Raw genomic sequence first — 17,741 nt, forward strand, 5'->3', positions numbered from 1 at the left:
TATTTAGTACGGACTTTATTTAACAATAAATGTGAAGTAAAGAGATAGTGAGAGATAACGGATTCTGAAATGGAAAGTACAGTAAATCTTCCTACTCTTACGTCTTACTTTCTCTGATTCTTATGATCTAAATGAAAGCTCACTCTCTCTGCCCTATAAACAAGATAATTTTTATAATATGGAAATATAATTTTACCTATCCTATGTGACTCTATCTTCATAGTAAATCTGAAATAATCTATCTAAATGTTATAGCTAGATATTATGATAATTATTAATCAAATTAATAACTTAACTAGCCTAATTAATTACTAAAATTATGTAATTGACTTCAGCCATCTTTTGGTTTTTTGGCAAGAATCGAGTGTGTTGTCCTCCTGCAGGGGGTTTCTGGGAGCAAGAGGTCCTGTCTTTGCTCATTCCCTGCAGGAGTAGTCAGGCATTGGAATCAATGTCTCAGGTGGATGGTGGAGTGAGCGTCTGTGTGGGAAGCAGCGAAGAGGTGTCCGGGCCCGCCTGGCGCTGGAGCGGGGCCTAATCCTGGGGCTGTACCGCCATGCAGGAGCGGAACAGCCTGCGCAGAGCCCCGAGCGCCCGCCTGAAGCGGGAGAGACGTTTGGTGGGGACAGCAGCTGCCTGCTGAGAGCCTGAACCTCCAGCTGGGGAGGCGAGGGGCTGGAGGGGCAGCAGGGGCTGCGTGGGGCAGGGACCTGGCTCGTCGAAGGCAGGAGAAGCTTCAGTGCCTCCGGGGGACAGGGCTTCCAGCTGGAGAGGTGAGGTGCAGAGCGGCACTTGTGGGCACGGGGCAGGTGTTCTTGGTAGTTACTGAATTTTCTTGGGGGCTGCCCTTTCATGCTGCATTCTTCCAAGTCGGTCGCTTCCGGGGAGCTACTGCCTTTTCCGTGGCATTGCTCTTCCTCGTTGGGAGTCCTCCCAGTTGGACAGTTCTTTGTGCCTCTTGACTTCTTGGCACTGCTCTTCCTCGCTGGAGTGCTCCCAGTCGGACACTTCTTGGTAGCTCTTCACTCCTCCATGGGACAGCTCTTCCTCGCCGTATTCTTCCCAGTCAGACACTTCTTGGCCTCTACTCTCTTCTCCTTGGCACTGCTCCTGCTCAATGTTTTCTTCCCAGTCGGACACTTCTTGGTAGCTCTTCACTTCTCCTTGGGGCTCCTCTTCCTCGCTGTATTCTTCCCAGTCAGACAATTCCTGGTAGCTCTTGACTTCTCCAGAGGACAGCTCCTGCTCAATGCAGTCTTCCCCCTGGGACACTTCTTGGTATGTGTTAATGTTTCTTGGGACAACTCTTGGTCTCCCTCATCTTCCCACTGGGAAATGCCTTGGTCAACGTAGTATTTCCAGCCTATGCCCTCCCCAGGGAAGGGCCCCTCGTCAGTGTCTTGCACTGCCAGGACTGAGTCCCCTCCTGCTCCGTCCTCCTGCTCGCTGCGCACCTGGGCTTTCAGTTGGAAAGGTGAGGGACTGCTGGGGGAGCAGGGGCTCTGCGGGGCAGGGACTGGGCTCTCTGTCCTTTCTGCTGGAATGGTTTTTACCGTGTCTGTATCCATGCTTTGTTCCAGGTTTCTCTGTTCCTCCGGCTCCTGGTTGGGTGCCTGGATCACAAGTTCAGCCTTCTTCATGATCCCACATGTGATGTATTGCCTTGAGTCCAGCAGGGCCTCGCTGCTCTCTGAGGGGCCGTGTGGGGCAGGGACCGGGCTCTGTGTCCCTGTCGATGGCAACTGCTCTCTGAAGGCTGGAGAACCTTCTGCCTCTTCCTCAACAGAGGCAGAGGCCCCTGGGGGCAGCACCTGCTGGCTCGGTGTCAGTGGCACTCACCGGGGCAGGAACTGGACTGGGCAGGTCACGGGCTGTCTCTGCTGCCACCTCTGTGCCCACGCTGCTGGCAGAGCCGGGTCCCTCCTGGGGAACAATCTGGGGGTCCCCAGAGTTCAGCGGGCGCCAGGGTTTGTCCCAGGTGCTGTAACCGACATCATCTCCCTACTGGGACAGCTTTTTCTCACTCCTGTCTTCCCTTTGGGGCAGCTCTTGGGCACTGGAGTCTTCTTCCTGAGGTTGCTCCTTGTCTGCCTTGTCTCCCACTTGGGAGACCTCTGGGTCTCTCTTGTCTTTCCATTGGTACGGTCCATGCCCTTGCACATCTTCTTCCCACTGAGGCAGGTCATGGTATCTCTCACCTTCCCACTGGGACAACTCTGGGACTGCCACATCTCCCCATTGGGACACCTCTTGATATGTCTCTTCTTCTTCCCTTTGGGGCACCTCTTGCACTGTCGCATGTTCTTCCCATCGGGTCAGCTCCTGGTATCTCACACCATCTTCTTCCCATTCGTACAGCTCCTGGCGTCTCACGGTTTCTTCCCGTTGCTACAGCTCTGGGTGTCTCCCATCCCCCCACTGGGAAAGTTCTCAGACTCTGCCCTCTTCTTCAAATTCGTAGAGCTCTCGGTGTCTTCTGGCTCCCCGTTGGGAACGTTGTTGGACTCTCACTTCTTCTTCTCATGGGTAGAGCTCTTGGGGTGTCACGTCTTCTTCCCACGCGGTAACATCTGCGCATTGGGATAGGTTTGGATGGGTGTCGTATTTCCAGTCATCGTCCACGTTGGCAAAGGCTCCCTCCTCGGTCTGATAGAGAACTTGTGTCTTCTTCAAGCTGACGCCCAACCCAAAAAGCTCAGCAGCCTCAACACAGCAGGATGTTAAACGCTGCAGAGCTGCCACTGTGTGAGCCACGAGGGCGTCGGCGTCAGCGTAAAGCAGCTCCCGGACAAGATGGTTTAAGGTCTTAGTGTGGGCCTTCAGTCGCCTTAGGTTGAAAAGGCTTCCATGGGTACGATATGGGATGTAGATCCCACCTTCTTCGTCGAGGTCTGCCGTGGCCCTTTGGAGTATCCTGCTGAAAAAGATTGTGAATAGGGTTGGTGCAAGAACGCAACCTTGTTTCGCACCATCCTAAACAATAAATAAACTATGGCTAAATAACCTTGGGAAAGGGGAATGGCTTTTATGGGCACTTCATTGCACACTGTTTCTGCCACCGCTCAGGGTCAAGAGTCCTTTCCCTGCTCCAGCATGGGCTTCCTCCTGTGACAGACAGTTAACGTCGCGACGGAAAGCTCTAGACACCTCAATATGAGAATCCAGGAACTTCGTTTATTGTAGATTGATAGTAGCTTAATATACACTCTATAATAGGTTCATGAATAGGTTAGGTGGTGATATCATCTTAACTGCTTTTCATTGTTTACACAGGTGGCTCATTAAGTGCCTTTGTTTTGGTAATGCCTAGCTCCTGTTTCTCAGCTCAATTTAGGATATCCAAGGACACTGCCACTTTCTCACGGCCCTGCTATCTCTAACTTTCTCATGGGCCTAAGGAAAACTGCATCTTATACTTTAGCAGTAGTCTTATACTTTAGCAGCTCATCCATAACCTTAGCCATGTTCATATGTCCTCGCATTTCTAACCAATCCTCTACAATTCCCCCGTTTTTATTATGGGCCAACAATGCTTTCTTTGTCGTAGTATTTACACGTCTAGTAATACAAGAAAAGGCAACACGAGCTATTACTAAGATTACAACAACTGTCAATATCCATCGTAGGCCTTCCTTAATATAACTTAGAGCCCATTCAGACATAGAACCAAAGACAGATTGAAGCCATGAGTCTATAGGACTAGTCGCTACTGTCACTTTCTTTGTATGATCTGTTAACCATTGCAGATGTTTATGTATGGAGTTACTGTGATCTGAAAGATTAAAACAGCACATTCCGTCAAAGTCCTTACAGCCATGGCCTTGTGCTAACAACAGAAAATCAATAGCAGCTCGATTTTGTAGGACAGCATGACGTAGACTACCAACGTCTTGTGCAAGTTCTGCTATTACTCGGGTGGTGACATTTGATTGTTTTACAGCCCAGCATGCAAGTTTGCGAATGGATGTTAATGCCTGTGCCGTACCTACACCTGGGACAATAGATCCAAAGACAGTAGCTGTTCTACCCCATAGCTCTACTTTGTCATCACAATCTGAGGAAAGTTGGTTTAGGCTCCTCTTTTGTTTGCGTGATGAAGTCAGATTAAAAAGCTGTAAAAAGGATGGGGATAACAGCGTAAGTGACCCTATATAGCAGGGTCCTCCAAAGGCACGTACAGGAATGCCAGGCCAAGCTCTGTCACCACAAATAAGAAATACACCTGGTGGTAAGGCACGTGCAGTGTTGTTAACCCAAATACCTGGTGAGGAAAGTTTGACTTCAGCTCCATATGCCCCAAGGCTCTGGTTGTTAGTATTGTTAGTGCCACAATAGTCTCCTACATTTTTATAATTAAACCCTGGGGTACGTGAAGTGACATTAGTCCATCTAGACAAATCGTGGCTTTGATGTGCACTTAACCCAGAATGAAATGTTCCTAGCATAAAGCAAGTTTGAGTCCCATTATCACTTGTATTACGTACAGACAATGATCCCATTAAGTCTAACTCCTGGGGACTCTGGGGTAAAGAGGTATTGAGAGCTTTTATAAGGCACGCAGATGTATTAGAGATAATTACTTCATTCCCACACGATGATGAAACCCAACCAGCAAATAGTAAGTTTAACTTATATACTGAGTTAAAAGGCATACCAAATAAGCAAGTACGAAAAGGATCTGAGGCAGATGCCAAGGACAAGCAAAAGGATGATTGTCCTGTTTGATTTGCCCAGGTGACCCGTATGTTTTTCCCAGGGTCAATGGTGTGAAGAGCCCCAACATTGGCAATCATACCCGTGAAAAGAAGAAAACTTATTACATAGCCGTACAATGAAATAGACAGAAATCCTAACATCTTTGCTATACTAATACACAAAAACAATAAATCAAGTCCGGGCACGTAAGTCTTGCAGTTCCTTTGTGTACAGTTACTCAGTTAATTCAGATGCTGTTCCAGTGTCTCCCTCTTCAGCAGGTGCAGGGGAATCAGGTGTTGAAGAGGCTGGAGGTGGTGGTGTAAGGTCAGGTGAGGCTGCAGGCACCGCAGGTGTCTCTCCTCCTCGTTCTCGAGGGCTCTCAATTGCTGGCTTGACCCAACGACTGGGAACCCACAGGGTACCTGTAGAAGTAGACACACAGAAGTAGCCTGTGATGTAGCAGATGACTTCTGCTGGACCTTCCCACATCCCAGTTTTAGGATTCCGATAGTGAACCTTCATGGGTGGTCCTTTTGACACTTGCTCTTTCTGATTATGTTTGACGATAGGAGGTACTGAATCATCTCTGAAAATACACAAATGGTTAAGGACAAAAAGAGTTTTGCTAACTCTCTCTCGGGCATCCCTGATGTCTTTGTATTTCTCAAGGTAGCTTTTAATTGTTCCATTCATTCGCTCTACTATAGCTTGTCCAGTAGGCGAATGAGCTATGCCCGTAACATGCTTTATGTCCCACTGCTGCAAGAATTGTCCCAGAATCTTGCTAACATAGGCAGGTCCGTTATCTGTTTTTAACGTTTTAGGGACTCCCATGACAGCAAAGCAATCTGTCAGATGACGCTTCACATCTTGGACCTTTTCTCCTGGCTGCAGCGTAGCCCATACGAAGTGACTGTAGGTGTCAATTGACACATGCATGTATTTCAATCGACCAAAAGCAGGAACATGTGTGACATCCATCTGCCACAACTCATTAGCTTTTAGTCCTTTGGGATTAACTCCCACTCCGAGGCCTACTCCTTTATTTTGCTGACTGCAAATAGGGCATGCTTTCACTATTGCTCTGGCATCTTCAATTGACAGTCCATATGAGTGACTGAGACCTTTTGCATTTTGATGATATACAGCATGAGCCTCACGTGCTCTCAGGAAAGGAGGTATAGGAGCTTCTGTGACTGTTGACACTAGACGATCTGCTCTAGCATTTCCTTCTCCCAGCCCTATATTCCATTGATGACTCCTGATATGCAACACAGCATATCTGGCTGACCGGTAAGCAATTGCTTTGTGAAGCTGCTGTAATAGTTGCATGAGTCTGGTATTCTTAACTTCTCTAATGCTGGCATCTTCGATTCGATTAGCCACTCCTGCAACATACATCGAGTCTGTAACCACATTAAGTGTTTGATCTAGCCAGTGAGATAATGCCCACACAACAGCTGCAAGCTCTAATGTTTGTAAAGAGTCCTTTAAGTGAGCGCTTAAGAAGTGTTGGTGCCATCGCCCTTCGTGCCTCCAGGTGGCTACGGTACACTGTGATCTTTTTCCAGCGTCAGTGAATACGATGACTGCATTCTGAAGTGGTGTTGCAGATCGCTTTGGAACTTGCAGCCACGCCTGGTTAGCCATCCAGGCTAGCTTCGGTGACTGCAAAGGACGGATGTTAATGATGGCATCTGACACGAGTAGTGCTCCTTGCAGCTCAGGAGAATGGACTAAATACCAATCCAAGTCCTCCTGTCTTATCGGCACTTGTATTTCATGTGGCTCTGACCCGGTCGCTTGCACAATCCGGTTTCTGCCTTTTTTAATGAGCTCTGATAAAGTCCGAATCCTTTCCTGGACTGTTCTGCGTGGTTGCAAAGACGTTGTCAGCCATTCTAACACAGTTTGTTGCCCTTTAGTTGATGTTGCAAGCCGCTTTTGATTGTCCCCCGTTTTTATTATTGGCTGCGTGAGGGCTCCCATAAAATGCTTTTCTCCTGCCAAGATAGTGAGATTGACAGGTGCACCCTCTATCTGTCGGTGTGTGACATGATCTGCAATACTGGTCGTAATCCGATGTAAGAGGTTTCGCTGTTCCGGGGTGACAGTTACTGCTGTTGAAGGGTCTGTACCCTTTAATAGCGGCCTGAGGGGTTCTAGCCACTCATTAGGTATTCCCACTACTGGACGCAGCCACTGTAAGTCTCCTAAGAGTCTCTGAGCATCATACAAGGTGGCAATCTCTATATTGATAGACAATTTCTGAGGTCGAACGACAGAGTCTGTGATTTGCCAGCCTAAATAATGCCAGGGACTGGATTCTTGAATTTTCTCAGTGGCTATGACTAAGCCTTGCTGCTGCAACTGATTAACCAGCTGCTGGTTTTGATCTTTTGTAAACTTAGTCGGCTGGGCGAACAATAAATCGTCTACGTAGTGGTAAATGACTGTCGAGGGCCATGATTTTCTGATTGGCTGTAATGCAGCGTCCACGTAGAGCTGACAAAGAGTGGGAGAATTCTTCATTCCCTGAGGCAACACAGTCCACTCATAACGTTGCGCTGGTCCTTCCTTGTTTATAGCAGGAATAGTGAATGCAAAACGCTGACGATCCTGCTCATGTAATGCAATAGTGAAGAAGCAGTCCTTAAGATCGATTATTAACAGGAACCAATTTTGTGGGATCATAGCTGGATTTGGCAGTCCTGGTTGTAATGCCCCCATCGTATGCATCTGGGCATTTACTGCACGTAAATCATGTAACAGCCTGTATTTCCCAGATTTCTTCCTGATCACAAAAATAGGAGTATTCCACGGGCTAGTTGACAAACGCAAATGTCCCTGTTGTAACTGTTCTGACACCAACGCATGTGCCTGTAAAAGACTTTCCCTTTTTAAGGGCCATTGCTCTACCCACACCGGCGTTTCTGTCTTCCATTGGAGCGGGATCGGGAAAGTCCAGGCAATGACCGTCATGCTAAAGGGGATCTTGGTTCGTTGGTCAGAACCATTCCCATCTGAGCGAGAATGTCTCTCCCTATTAATGATTGTACTCCATCGGGTAGGGGGAGAACAGACACCGTACAGTTCACAGTCATTTCATCCAACGTGATAGTTATAGGAGGAGACCTTTTTGCCAGAGTCAGACCACCCACTCCTGCAACGGTTGCTCCTGAGTTTACCAAAGGCCACAATGTGGGCCACTTGCAAGCTGCAACAATGCTGACGTCAGCTCCCGTATCCAAAAGAGCAATTAAATGTGTAGTTTGTGAGTTCCATTGGAGCTGGATAGCTTTTCGTGGTCGTCTGGCCAAATCTATTGTTAGCAGAGCTGATGTACCAGTAGATCCAAAGCCCTGATCTCCTCGTTCGGGCTTATCCGATGGTCCAGGAGCGATCTGAGGGAGCGGTATCAGTTGTGCGATACGAGATCTGGCCGGTATATGCAAAGGTGGAAATAGTGTATTTACCATGATTGATATTTCTCCAGTGTAATCGGCATCAATCAGTCCCACTAAAACAGTTAATCCAGCCATTGTGGACGAGGACCGACCTATTAACAAAGCCCCCACTGGTTTGCCGTCGATTAACACCGGCCCGTGCACTCCTGTCGGTATTTTCTGAGGACGCTGGTCTATTAGGGTGCAGTCTATTGTGGTTGCCAGGTCCAGCCCGAGGCTCCCTCTGGTTGCGGGATGCAGTGTGAGGTCTGAGCTGGGAAGCTGTGAGTAGTTGGAGCCGTCACTTGTGTCTTGGCGCGGGACCCCTTCGCGCTGGCTTTCCCGTTTCCCGACCCACGCCAGCACATAGCAGGAACATGCGTGTTTTGCTGACAGCGAGAACACCACACCGGACCGGACTGGCACTCTCTTCGTACGTGTCCGTATGCTCCACACCGAAAACAACGTCTTTGTGCTGCTCTGCTTCGTTGCGTGGCTCCGGTCGGAGCTTGTAAGGGCGCAAGCGCGGCTAAAACCTGAGAGCTAGTAGCCTTCGCCTGCTCCTTTAAGCTTTCACCTAGCTCTTTAATCGCGTTCACTAACATAGCATTAGGCCCCTGGGGTATTTGCGCCATCCGCTCTAATAGCTCCTCAATTGACCAATTACCCGGGAGCGTAACAATGACATTGCGAGCTGTAGAATTACAGTTCTGCAGCGCACACTGCTTTAGCAAAGCACCGTGCATATATTCGGGAACCCCCGCTAACTGGATGGCATTAGCAACCCGATCTATAAACGATCCAAAAGGCTCATCCCTTCCTTGTTTGATTCCCATATATGACGGAATTCCCCCTGGAGCTTTGATCTTATCTAGAGCGAGACGGGCTAGGCGCATAGACTCCCTGATCTTATCCGGCCCTATTAACGTTTGTGCCTCTATTCTGGCGTACGGTCCGAAGCCCATTAATTCATCTAGCGTAACCCCGTGTAAAGGGTCAACTGCCTGTCTCTGAACCGCTACGGCCTCCTGGCAAAGCGCCTGCCAATGCGCACTATGTAGCATTTGCTGATGCTGTGAAAGAACCAACTTCATAATGTTACTAATATCTGCTGGTAAAAGCAAGTTGCTACCCCAAATATAATTTAACATTTGTCGGGTAGGCTCACCCTGGATTCCACTCTCATTAACGGTAGCACGCAATTGCGACAACAGCTTCCAATCAAGGGCAGTGATATTCGCTACCAATCCACCCCCTTGTGCCGGAGCATAAACTACCGGAAAGGCATTAGTTAAAGTTTCTGCCGCTTCTTTATCTCCCGCTTGCAAAGCATCTGCGGCAATGCCTTGCCAGAGCTTTCGCCGCTCTGCCGCGACAGTACTCGATGTATCGGGTGAGGGGAGTGACGCAGCCCCGGTAGACGAGGTCTGCTGGGACTCAGGGGACGGGCTAGGGAACTCTAGGGAAGGGGCAGTGGGAGTAATAAGAGCCTGCTCTTGGGGTTCAGGCGGGATATGTACAACATTAGTTGAGGGAGGCAGCGGGCACGGAGACTCAGCCGCGAAAGGATTGCCGATGTCTCCCAAACGCTGCGCAGCGACTCGAGCAGCCTGCTGCTCGGCCTTATGTTGTTGTAAAGCATTAGAAACAGCCTGCCACTGCTTGGCTAACTTTTTAGCTACTTTATCATCATTCAATAAATCCTCCCACAACTTATCCCCGTACCGTTTCCATTCACCTTCATCAAAGACCGTATTGGGGTCCACAAAACACCCTTTCGCAAACCCCACCTTAAGCAATTCCGGTAAATCCTTTTTTAAATCTAACCCTTTAACTCCCCGCTTTCCTAGAAAGCATTGGAGCAATGATAGTGCCGCCTGTCTCTCCATTACCTAAAAAACGTGTTACCACGCTTTGTGCAGCCCTTTCCACGAGACTTTGCGGCTTTGTCAGCGGGCCTCCTTCTTCAGGAGTCTTCCCGGGCGCCGGGTCCAACTATTTCGTTGCTGGGAACGCGGAACTTAACTCTTTCGCCGTCTGAAATCCCCAAAAGGGAGGCGTCCGGCGGTGGCAAGTTGAGCTCTTTTTCATTCAACCCTTTCGCCTTCTTGTGTTGCACGGCAAGACCGGCCGAAACTCCTATGTCCGACCGCGGCTGCGAGAACCCGACTTGGTTCTCGGGAGTCCGACTTGACTCCAACCCAGGAGATCTGACTTGATCTCCTAGAGACCCCCCCTTGGTCCCGGTACACACAGGCACCAGTAATAACGTCGCGACGGAAAGCTCTAGACACCTCAATATGAGAATCCAGGAACTTCGTTTATTGTAGATTGATAGTAGTTTAATATACACTCTATAATAGGTTCATGAATATTACAGAAATCAGGCTCATTATTGGTACTCGGTTAGGTGGTGATGTCATCTTAACTGCTTTTCATTGTTTACACAGGAGGCTCATTAAGTGCCTTTGTTTTGGTAATGCCTAGCTCCTGTTTCTCAGCTCAATTTAGGATACCCAAGGACACTGCCGCTTTCTCATGGCCCTGCTATCTCTAACTTTCGCATGGGCCTAGGGAAAACTGCATCTTATACTTTAGCAGTAGTCTTATACTTTAGCAACTCATCCATAGCCTTAGCCATGTTCATATGTCCTCTCATTTCTAACCAATCCTCTACAGACAGTTCCCTGGGAACTTCTGCTGCAGGAGTCCTTCCACAGGAGCAGTCCTTAAGGAATCGATCCAGTGGAGGTGCCTGTGGCAATGCAGTTTCCTAGGAAATTACAAAGAAAGGAAAGACAGAACACTGCTCAAATTACTTCAGGATTTGTGTCTTTTCTGTTGAAAGTTGTAAGGCATGAGAAAAGAATGTACAGATGTCATTTTTTAGCTACTCCGGATCGTTATGCAGTACCACTCAGGTGCCACTTAGGGATCTGTGAGGAGGGACTGCTCAGCTCCCAACTCTCCCAGCAGGAGAGTTCCCAGTTGCGGGTGGGAGGGCAGGTGTGTGCGTTCTCTCCAAAGGCAAACTGAACCTGCCCCTTGAACCCGGCTCACAAAGAACTGGCATCCAAACACATTTGCCCCAGGACTGTGGAGCCTGTCCGGCCAAGCCTGCACAGACACGCTCTGAGCCTGACTATTGCCAGGGAGTCATCTTTGTTAGGAAGCAAGCACAGTTTTGACGTGGGCAAACAAGTCCTTTTTAGCTGTTTTCACAGCTCTTTGGTCCACCCAAAAATCATTCCAAAGAAAAACATCTAAGTGTTCCACTGGGGAAACGTGAGCGGCCCAGAGCTGCAGCCATGGGAAGAACGTGGGCGAGTGCGAGAGCTCAACCTGAGGGGAGAAAATGAGAGTCAAGAGCTGCACCAATGGGAGGCAGATGGGAGAGTCCAAGAAGTTGCCCAGTGGGAAGAGGGGAGAATCCCAGAGCTGTGCAGGGGGGAGGATGAGAAAGACCCAGAGCTATCACAAGGAGAAATCAACAGATACCAAGTTTTCCAATGAGCAAGTTTATGAAGACAAGTATTTCCATGCCAAAATGATTCTTGCGTTTCATCCTGTCTTGTTGACTGTAAGGCCTGAGGTAAAAAACCAACCAACCAACCAAACAAAAGAACCCAAAACAACCCACCTCTGGGTACCTCCAGGACAGTTTGTTGTCTTTGAGAGGTTCTTTCTCTATCCTTCTTCTATAGCTTGATCTTCAGTTTCTGCACCAAGAAGAACATTAAACATTGCCTCTTAACGGTTTCCATTCCGAGGGCTGCTTTTCCGGAACTCTCTCTTCTCACCTAAGTGCCTGATGAAGCTGCTCCATTTCTGGAGCCGAAGAAAAGATTGGAGGAGAGCTATCACTTGGAAGAACATCCTTATCTCCACTGAACAGCAAACCAAGAAACGGGAACGTTCTAGGAAACATATGAATCCAACTGAAAGACTCCAAGCACTCTCCATGCAACTCCAGCAGCAGTGAGGTCAGGCAGGAGGTTGGGTTTAAAAGGCTCCCCAGCACAGTCCACCTCAATCTAAGCCATTGTCTTGAACACTGACATCTTGGGATGTTATTTTAGAGCGAGATGGGCAAGCAAATGCCAAGTGGAGCAGTTTCAGCTTGCTTTGTGCCCTGGGAACAGCTGCAATCTTTGCAGCACTAAGTGCTGTGTCATCCCTTGGTTAGGGTGAGGCTGTTGGCTCCTGCAGCGGGCTCTGCTCTCCTGGGGGGCTTCTCTTCACAGGCAGGTTCTAAAAAGGGACTGAAACAGCAGCGTTAGGCCCAGAGCAAGGGAAGCGGCCGGCTGAGCATTTTCAAAAATGCCCTTGGGGTAAAATTGCAGGAGTGATGCCAAGCACGGCCAGGCTGCAAAGCCCCAGCCCTGGGGCGAGCACAAGATCCCCACCCAGTGCTGAGCGACAGCTGGAGCGCGGCAGCTCCCTGTGTGAGGCCGGGGCGAGCCCCGGTCTGGATTTGAAAGGGAGCTGGGGGGTGAGGGCAATGGCTGAGGGTTGAGGGGCGATGGCTGAGGGCCAGGGCACTGAGGGCACTGGCTGAGGGCGAGGGCATGGAGAGCAGTGGCTGAGGGCCAGGGCGCTGAGGGCACTGGCTGAGGGCGAGGGCATGGACAGCAGTGGCTGAGGGAGAGTGTGCTGAGGGCCAGGGCTGATGGTGAGGTCGACGAGTCCCCTCCCCGTGTCTCCCGTCGCCTCTCCGGCGCCACACGCACAGTGCCCTGTGCCGGGGCTTGGTGCCAGTTGCCGGAACGGCGCTGCCGATGGACACCTGCCTGCCATGAGGGAGGTGAGACCCTGGTCCAGGTTGCCCAGAGAAGCTGTGGTTGCCCCATCGTGGGAAGTGTCCAAGGCCAAGTTGGATGGGGTTGAAGCCAGCTGGTGTGGTGGAAGGTGTCTCTGCTCATGTGTTCTGATCTCATTAGGGAGAGATGCCTCAGCCCGAACTAAGGTGTAAAGGAGACCGTTTGCTGACAACAGGCAGATTTTATTTAGTACGGACTTTATTTAACAATAAATGTGAGGTAAAGCGATAGCGAGAGATAACGGATTCTGAAATGGAAAGTACAGTAAATCTTCCTACTCTTACGTCTTGCTTTCTCTGATTCTAATGATCTAAATGAAAGCTCACTCTCTCTACCCTATAAACAAGATAATTTTTATATTATGGAAATATAATTTTACCTATCCTATGTGACTCTATCTTCATAGTAAATCTGAAATAATCTATCTAAATGTTATAGCTAGATATTATGATAATTATTAATCAAATTAATAACTTAACTAGCCTAATTAATTACTAAAATTATGTAATTGACTTCAGCCATCTTTTGTTTTTTTGGCAAGAATCGAGTGTGTTGTCCTCCTGCAGGGGGTTTCTGGGAGCAAGAGGTCCTGTCTTTGCTCATTCCCTGCAGGAGTAGTCAGGCATTGGAATCAATGTCTCAGGTGGGTGGTGGAGTGAGCGTCTGTGTTGGAAGCAGCGAAGAGGTGTCCGGGCCCGCCTGGCGCTGGAGCGGGGCCTAATCCTGGGGCTGTACCGCCATGCAGGAGCGGAACAGCCTGCGCAGAGCCCCGAGTGCCAGCCTGAAGTGGGAGAGACGTTTGGTGGGGACAGCAGCTGCCTGCTGAGAGCCTGAACCTCCAGCTGGGGAGGCGAGGGGCTGGAGGGGCAGCAGGGGCTGCGTGGGGCAGGGACCTGGCTCGTCGAAGGCAGGAGAAGCTTCAGTGCCTCCGGGGGACAGGGCTTCCAGCTGGAGAGGTGAGGTGCAGAGCGGCACTTGTGGGCACGGGGCAGGTGTTCTTGGTAGTTACTGAATTTTCTTGGGGGCTGCCCTTTCATGCTGCATTCTTCCAAGTCGGTCGCTTCCGGGGAGCTACTGCCTTTTCCGTGGCATTGCTCTTCCTCGCTGGAGTCCTCCCAGCTGGACAGTTCTTTGTGCCTCTTGACTTCTTGGGACTGCTCTTCCTCGCTGGAGTCCTCCCAGTCGGACACTTCTTGGTAGCTCTTCACTCCTCCATGGGACAGCTCTTCCTCAATGTTTTCTTCCCAGTCGGACACTTCTTGGTAGCTCTTCACTTCTCCTTGGGGTTCCTCTTCCTCGCTGTATTCTTCCCAGTCAGACAATTCCTGGTAGCTCTTGACTTCTCCAGGGGACAGCTCCTGCTCAATGCAGTCTTCCCCCTGGGACACTTCTTGGTATGTGTTAATGTTTCTTGGGACAACTCTTGGTCTCCCTCATCTTCCCACTGGGAAATGTCTTGGTCAACGTAGTATTTCCAGCCTATGCCCTCCCCAGGGAAGGGCCCCTCGTCAGTGTCTTGCACTGCCAGGACTGAGTCCCCTCCTGCTCCGTCCTCCTGCTCGCTGTTGGCCTGGGCTTTCAACTGGGAAGGTGAGGGGCTGCTGGGGGAGCAGGGGCTCTGCGGGGCAGGGACTGGACTCTCTGTCCTTTCTGCTGGAACGGTTTTTACTGTGTCTGTATCCATGGTTTGTTCCAGGTTTCTCTGTTCCTCCGGCTCCTGGTTGGATGCCTGGATCACAAGTTCAGCCTTCTTCATGATCCCACATGTGATGTATTGCCTTGAGTCCAGCAGGGCCTCGCTGCTCTCTGAGGGGCCGTGTGGGGCAGGGACCGGGCTCTGTGTCCCTGTCGATGGCAACTGCTCTCTGAAGGCTGGAGAACCTTCTGCCTCTTCCTCAACAGAGGCAGAGGCCCCTGGGGGCAGCACCTGCTGGCTCGGTGTCCGTGGCATTCACTGGGGCAGGAGCTCGACTGGGCAGGTCACGGACTGTCTCTGCTGCCACCTCTGTGCCCACGCTGCTGGCAGAGCCGGGTCCCTCCTGGGGAACAATCTGGGGGTCCCCAGCGTTCAGCGGGCGCCAGGGTTTGTCCCAGGTGCTGTAACCGACATCATCTCCCCACTGGGACAGCTTTTTCTCACTCCTGTCTTCCCTTTGGGGCGGCTCTTGGGCACTGTAGTCTTCTTCCTGAGATTGCTCCTTGTCTGCCTTGTCTCCCACTTGGGAGACCTCTGGGTCTCTCTTGTCTTTCCATTGGTACGGTCCATGCCCTTGCACATCTTCTTCCCACTGAGGCAGGTCATGGTATCTCTCACCTTCCCACTGGGACAGCTCTGGGACTGCCACATCTCCCCATTGGGACAGCTCTTGATATGTCTCTTCTTCTTCCCTTTGGGACACCTCTTGCACTGTCGCATGTTCTTCCCATCGGGTCAGCTCCTGGTATCTCACACCATCTTCTTCCCATTCGTACAGCTCCTGGCGTCTCACGGTTTCTTCCCATTGGTACAACTCTGGGTGTCTCCCATCCCCCCACTGGGAAAGTTCTCGGACCCTCCCATCTTCTTCAAATTCGTAGAGCTCTTGGTGTCTTCTGGCTCCCCGTTGGGAACGTTGTTGGACTCTCACTTCTTCTTCTCATGGGTAGAGCTCTTGGGGTGTCACGTCTTCTTCCCACGCGGTAACATCTGCGCATTGGGATAGGTCTGGATGGGTGTCGTATTTCCAGTCATCGTCCACGTTGGCAAAGGCTCCCTCCTCGGTCTGATAGAGAACTTGTGTCTTCTTCAAGCTGACGCCCAGCCCAAAAAGCTCAGCAGCCTCAGCACAGCAGGATGTTAAACGCTGCAGAGCTGCCACTGTGTGAGCCACGAGGGCGTCGGCGTCAGCGTAAAGCAGCTCCCGGACAAGATGGTTTAAGGTCTTAGAGTGGGCCTTCAGTCGCCTTAGATTGAATAGGCTTCCATGGGTACGATATGGGATGTAGATCCCACCTTCTTTGTCGAGGTCTGCCGTGGCACTTTGGAGCATCCTGCTGAAAAAGATTGTGAATAGGGTTGGTGCAAGAACACAGCCTTGTTTCGCACCATCCTAAACAATAAATAAATTATGGTTAAATAACCTTGGGAAAGGGGAATGGCTTTTATGGGCACTTCATTGCACACTGTTTCTGCCACCGCTCAGGGCCAAGAGTCCTTTCCCTGCTCCAGTGTGGGCTTCCTCCTGTGGCAGACAGTTCCCTGGGAACTTCTGCTGCAGGAGTCCTTCCACAGGAGCAGTCCTTAAGGAATCGATCCAGTGGAGGTGCCTGTGGCAATGCAGTTTCCTAGGAAATTACAAGGAAAGGAAAGACAGAACACTGCTCAAATTACTTCAGGATTTGTGTCTTTTCTGTTGAAATTTGTACGGCACGAGAAAAGAATGTACAGATGTCATTTTTTAGCTACTCCGGATAGTTATGCAGTACCACTCAGGTGCCACTTAGGGATCTGTGAGGAGGGACTGCTCAGCTCCCAACTCTCCCAGCAGGAGAGTTCCCAGTTGCGGGTGGGAGGGCAGGTGTGTGTGTTCTCTCCAAAGGCAAACTGAACCTGCCCCTTTCTGTGCTGACACCTTTGTTCTTGGAGGAATCTTTGTTTGTATGCAATTTTGGGAATCAGGCTGGCAGTTGGGAGGTAGGGCTGAAAAGTGGAAACAACAGCCCTTGTCGCCAGGAATGAAAGCCTTGAAGCTTTGGTTTGGTGGTTCAGTTTTTTCATCAACCTGGGGACTCCATGGGCAGCTGGAGCTTTCCATGCTGGCATCTTTGATGTTGGAGGAATCTTTTTTTGTATGCAGTTTTTGGAGTGGATGTGTCAGTTGGTAGGCAGGGCTGAAAACAGGAAACAACAGCCCTTATCGCCAGGAAAGAAAGACTGGAAGCTTTGGCTTTGTGGTCCAATTGGTGGGCCAGCTTGTGCACTACACGAGCAGCAAGAGCTTTCTGTGCTGGCACCTTTGTTCTGGAAGGAATCTCTGTTTTTGGAGTTGGGCTGGCAGTTAGGAGGCATGGTTGAAAACAGGAAACAACAGCCCTTTTCCCCAGGAAAGAAAGCCTGCAATCATTGGTTTTGTGGTCCAATTGGTGGGCCAGGCTGGGCAGTCCAGGAGTAGCAAGAGCTTTCTCAACTGGCACCTTTGTTCTGGGAGGAATCTTTGTTTGTAACAATTTTAGGAGTAGGGCTGGCAGTTGTGAGGCAGGGCTGAAAAGACGAAACAACAGCATTTATTCCCTGGAAAGAAAGCCTGGAAGCTTTGACTGCATGGTGCAGTTGGTTTGTCAGTCTGGGGACTCCATGCGCAGCAAGAGTTTTCTGTGTTGACACCTTTGGTGTGGGAGGAATCTTTGTTTGTATGCAGTTTTGGGATTCGGGCTGGCAGTTGGAAGGCATGGTTGAAAACAGGAAACAGCAGCCCTTATCGCCAGGAAAGAAAGCCTACAAACTTTGGCTTTATGCTGCAGTTGGTGGGTTAGGCTGGGCAATCCATGAGCAGCAAGAGCTTTCTGTGTTGGCACCTTTGGTGTGGGAGGAGTCTTTGTATGCAATTTTGAGACTCGGGCTGGCAGTTAGGATGCAAGTTAGAAAAGAGGAAACAACAGCCCTTATCCCCAGGAAAGAAAACCTGGAAGCTTTGGTTTTGTGGTGCAGTTGGTTTGTCAGCCTGGAAACTTCATGAGCAGCAAAAGCTTTCTGTGCTGGCACCTTTGTTCTGGGAGGAAGTTGTTGGGTCAGGCTGTT

At 50.1% G+C, this 17,741-nt stretch overlaps 1 protein-coding gene across 1 annotated transcript; it reads right to left on the bottom strand.

Moving 5' to 3' along the window:
* Window positions 1-710: 710 nt before the first annotated feature.
* On the bottom strand, window positions 711-14,915 carry LOC115307349 (nucleoprotein TPR-like; the record flags this gene model as incomplete). The annotated part of the gene is given in 4 exon segments (XM_029958986.1): window positions 711-923; window positions 925-1,294; window positions 13,700-14,372; window positions 14,375-14,915. Coding segments are annotated over 4 exon segments (1,797 nt in total), but the record flags the coding sequence as incomplete, so codon positions are not given.
* Window positions 14,916-17,741: the final 2,826 nt, after the last annotated feature.

The sequence above is a fragment of the Manacus vitellinus genome, unplaced genomic scaffold (genome assembly GCF_001715985.3).
Source record: "Manacus vitellinus isolate BGI_N305 unplaced genomic scaffold, ASM171598v3 ctg7180002434550_pilon, whole genome shotgun sequence".
In the NCBI taxonomy this organism is placed as follows: Eukaryota; Metazoa; Chordata; class Aves; order Passeriformes; family Pipridae; genus Manacus; species Manacus vitellinus.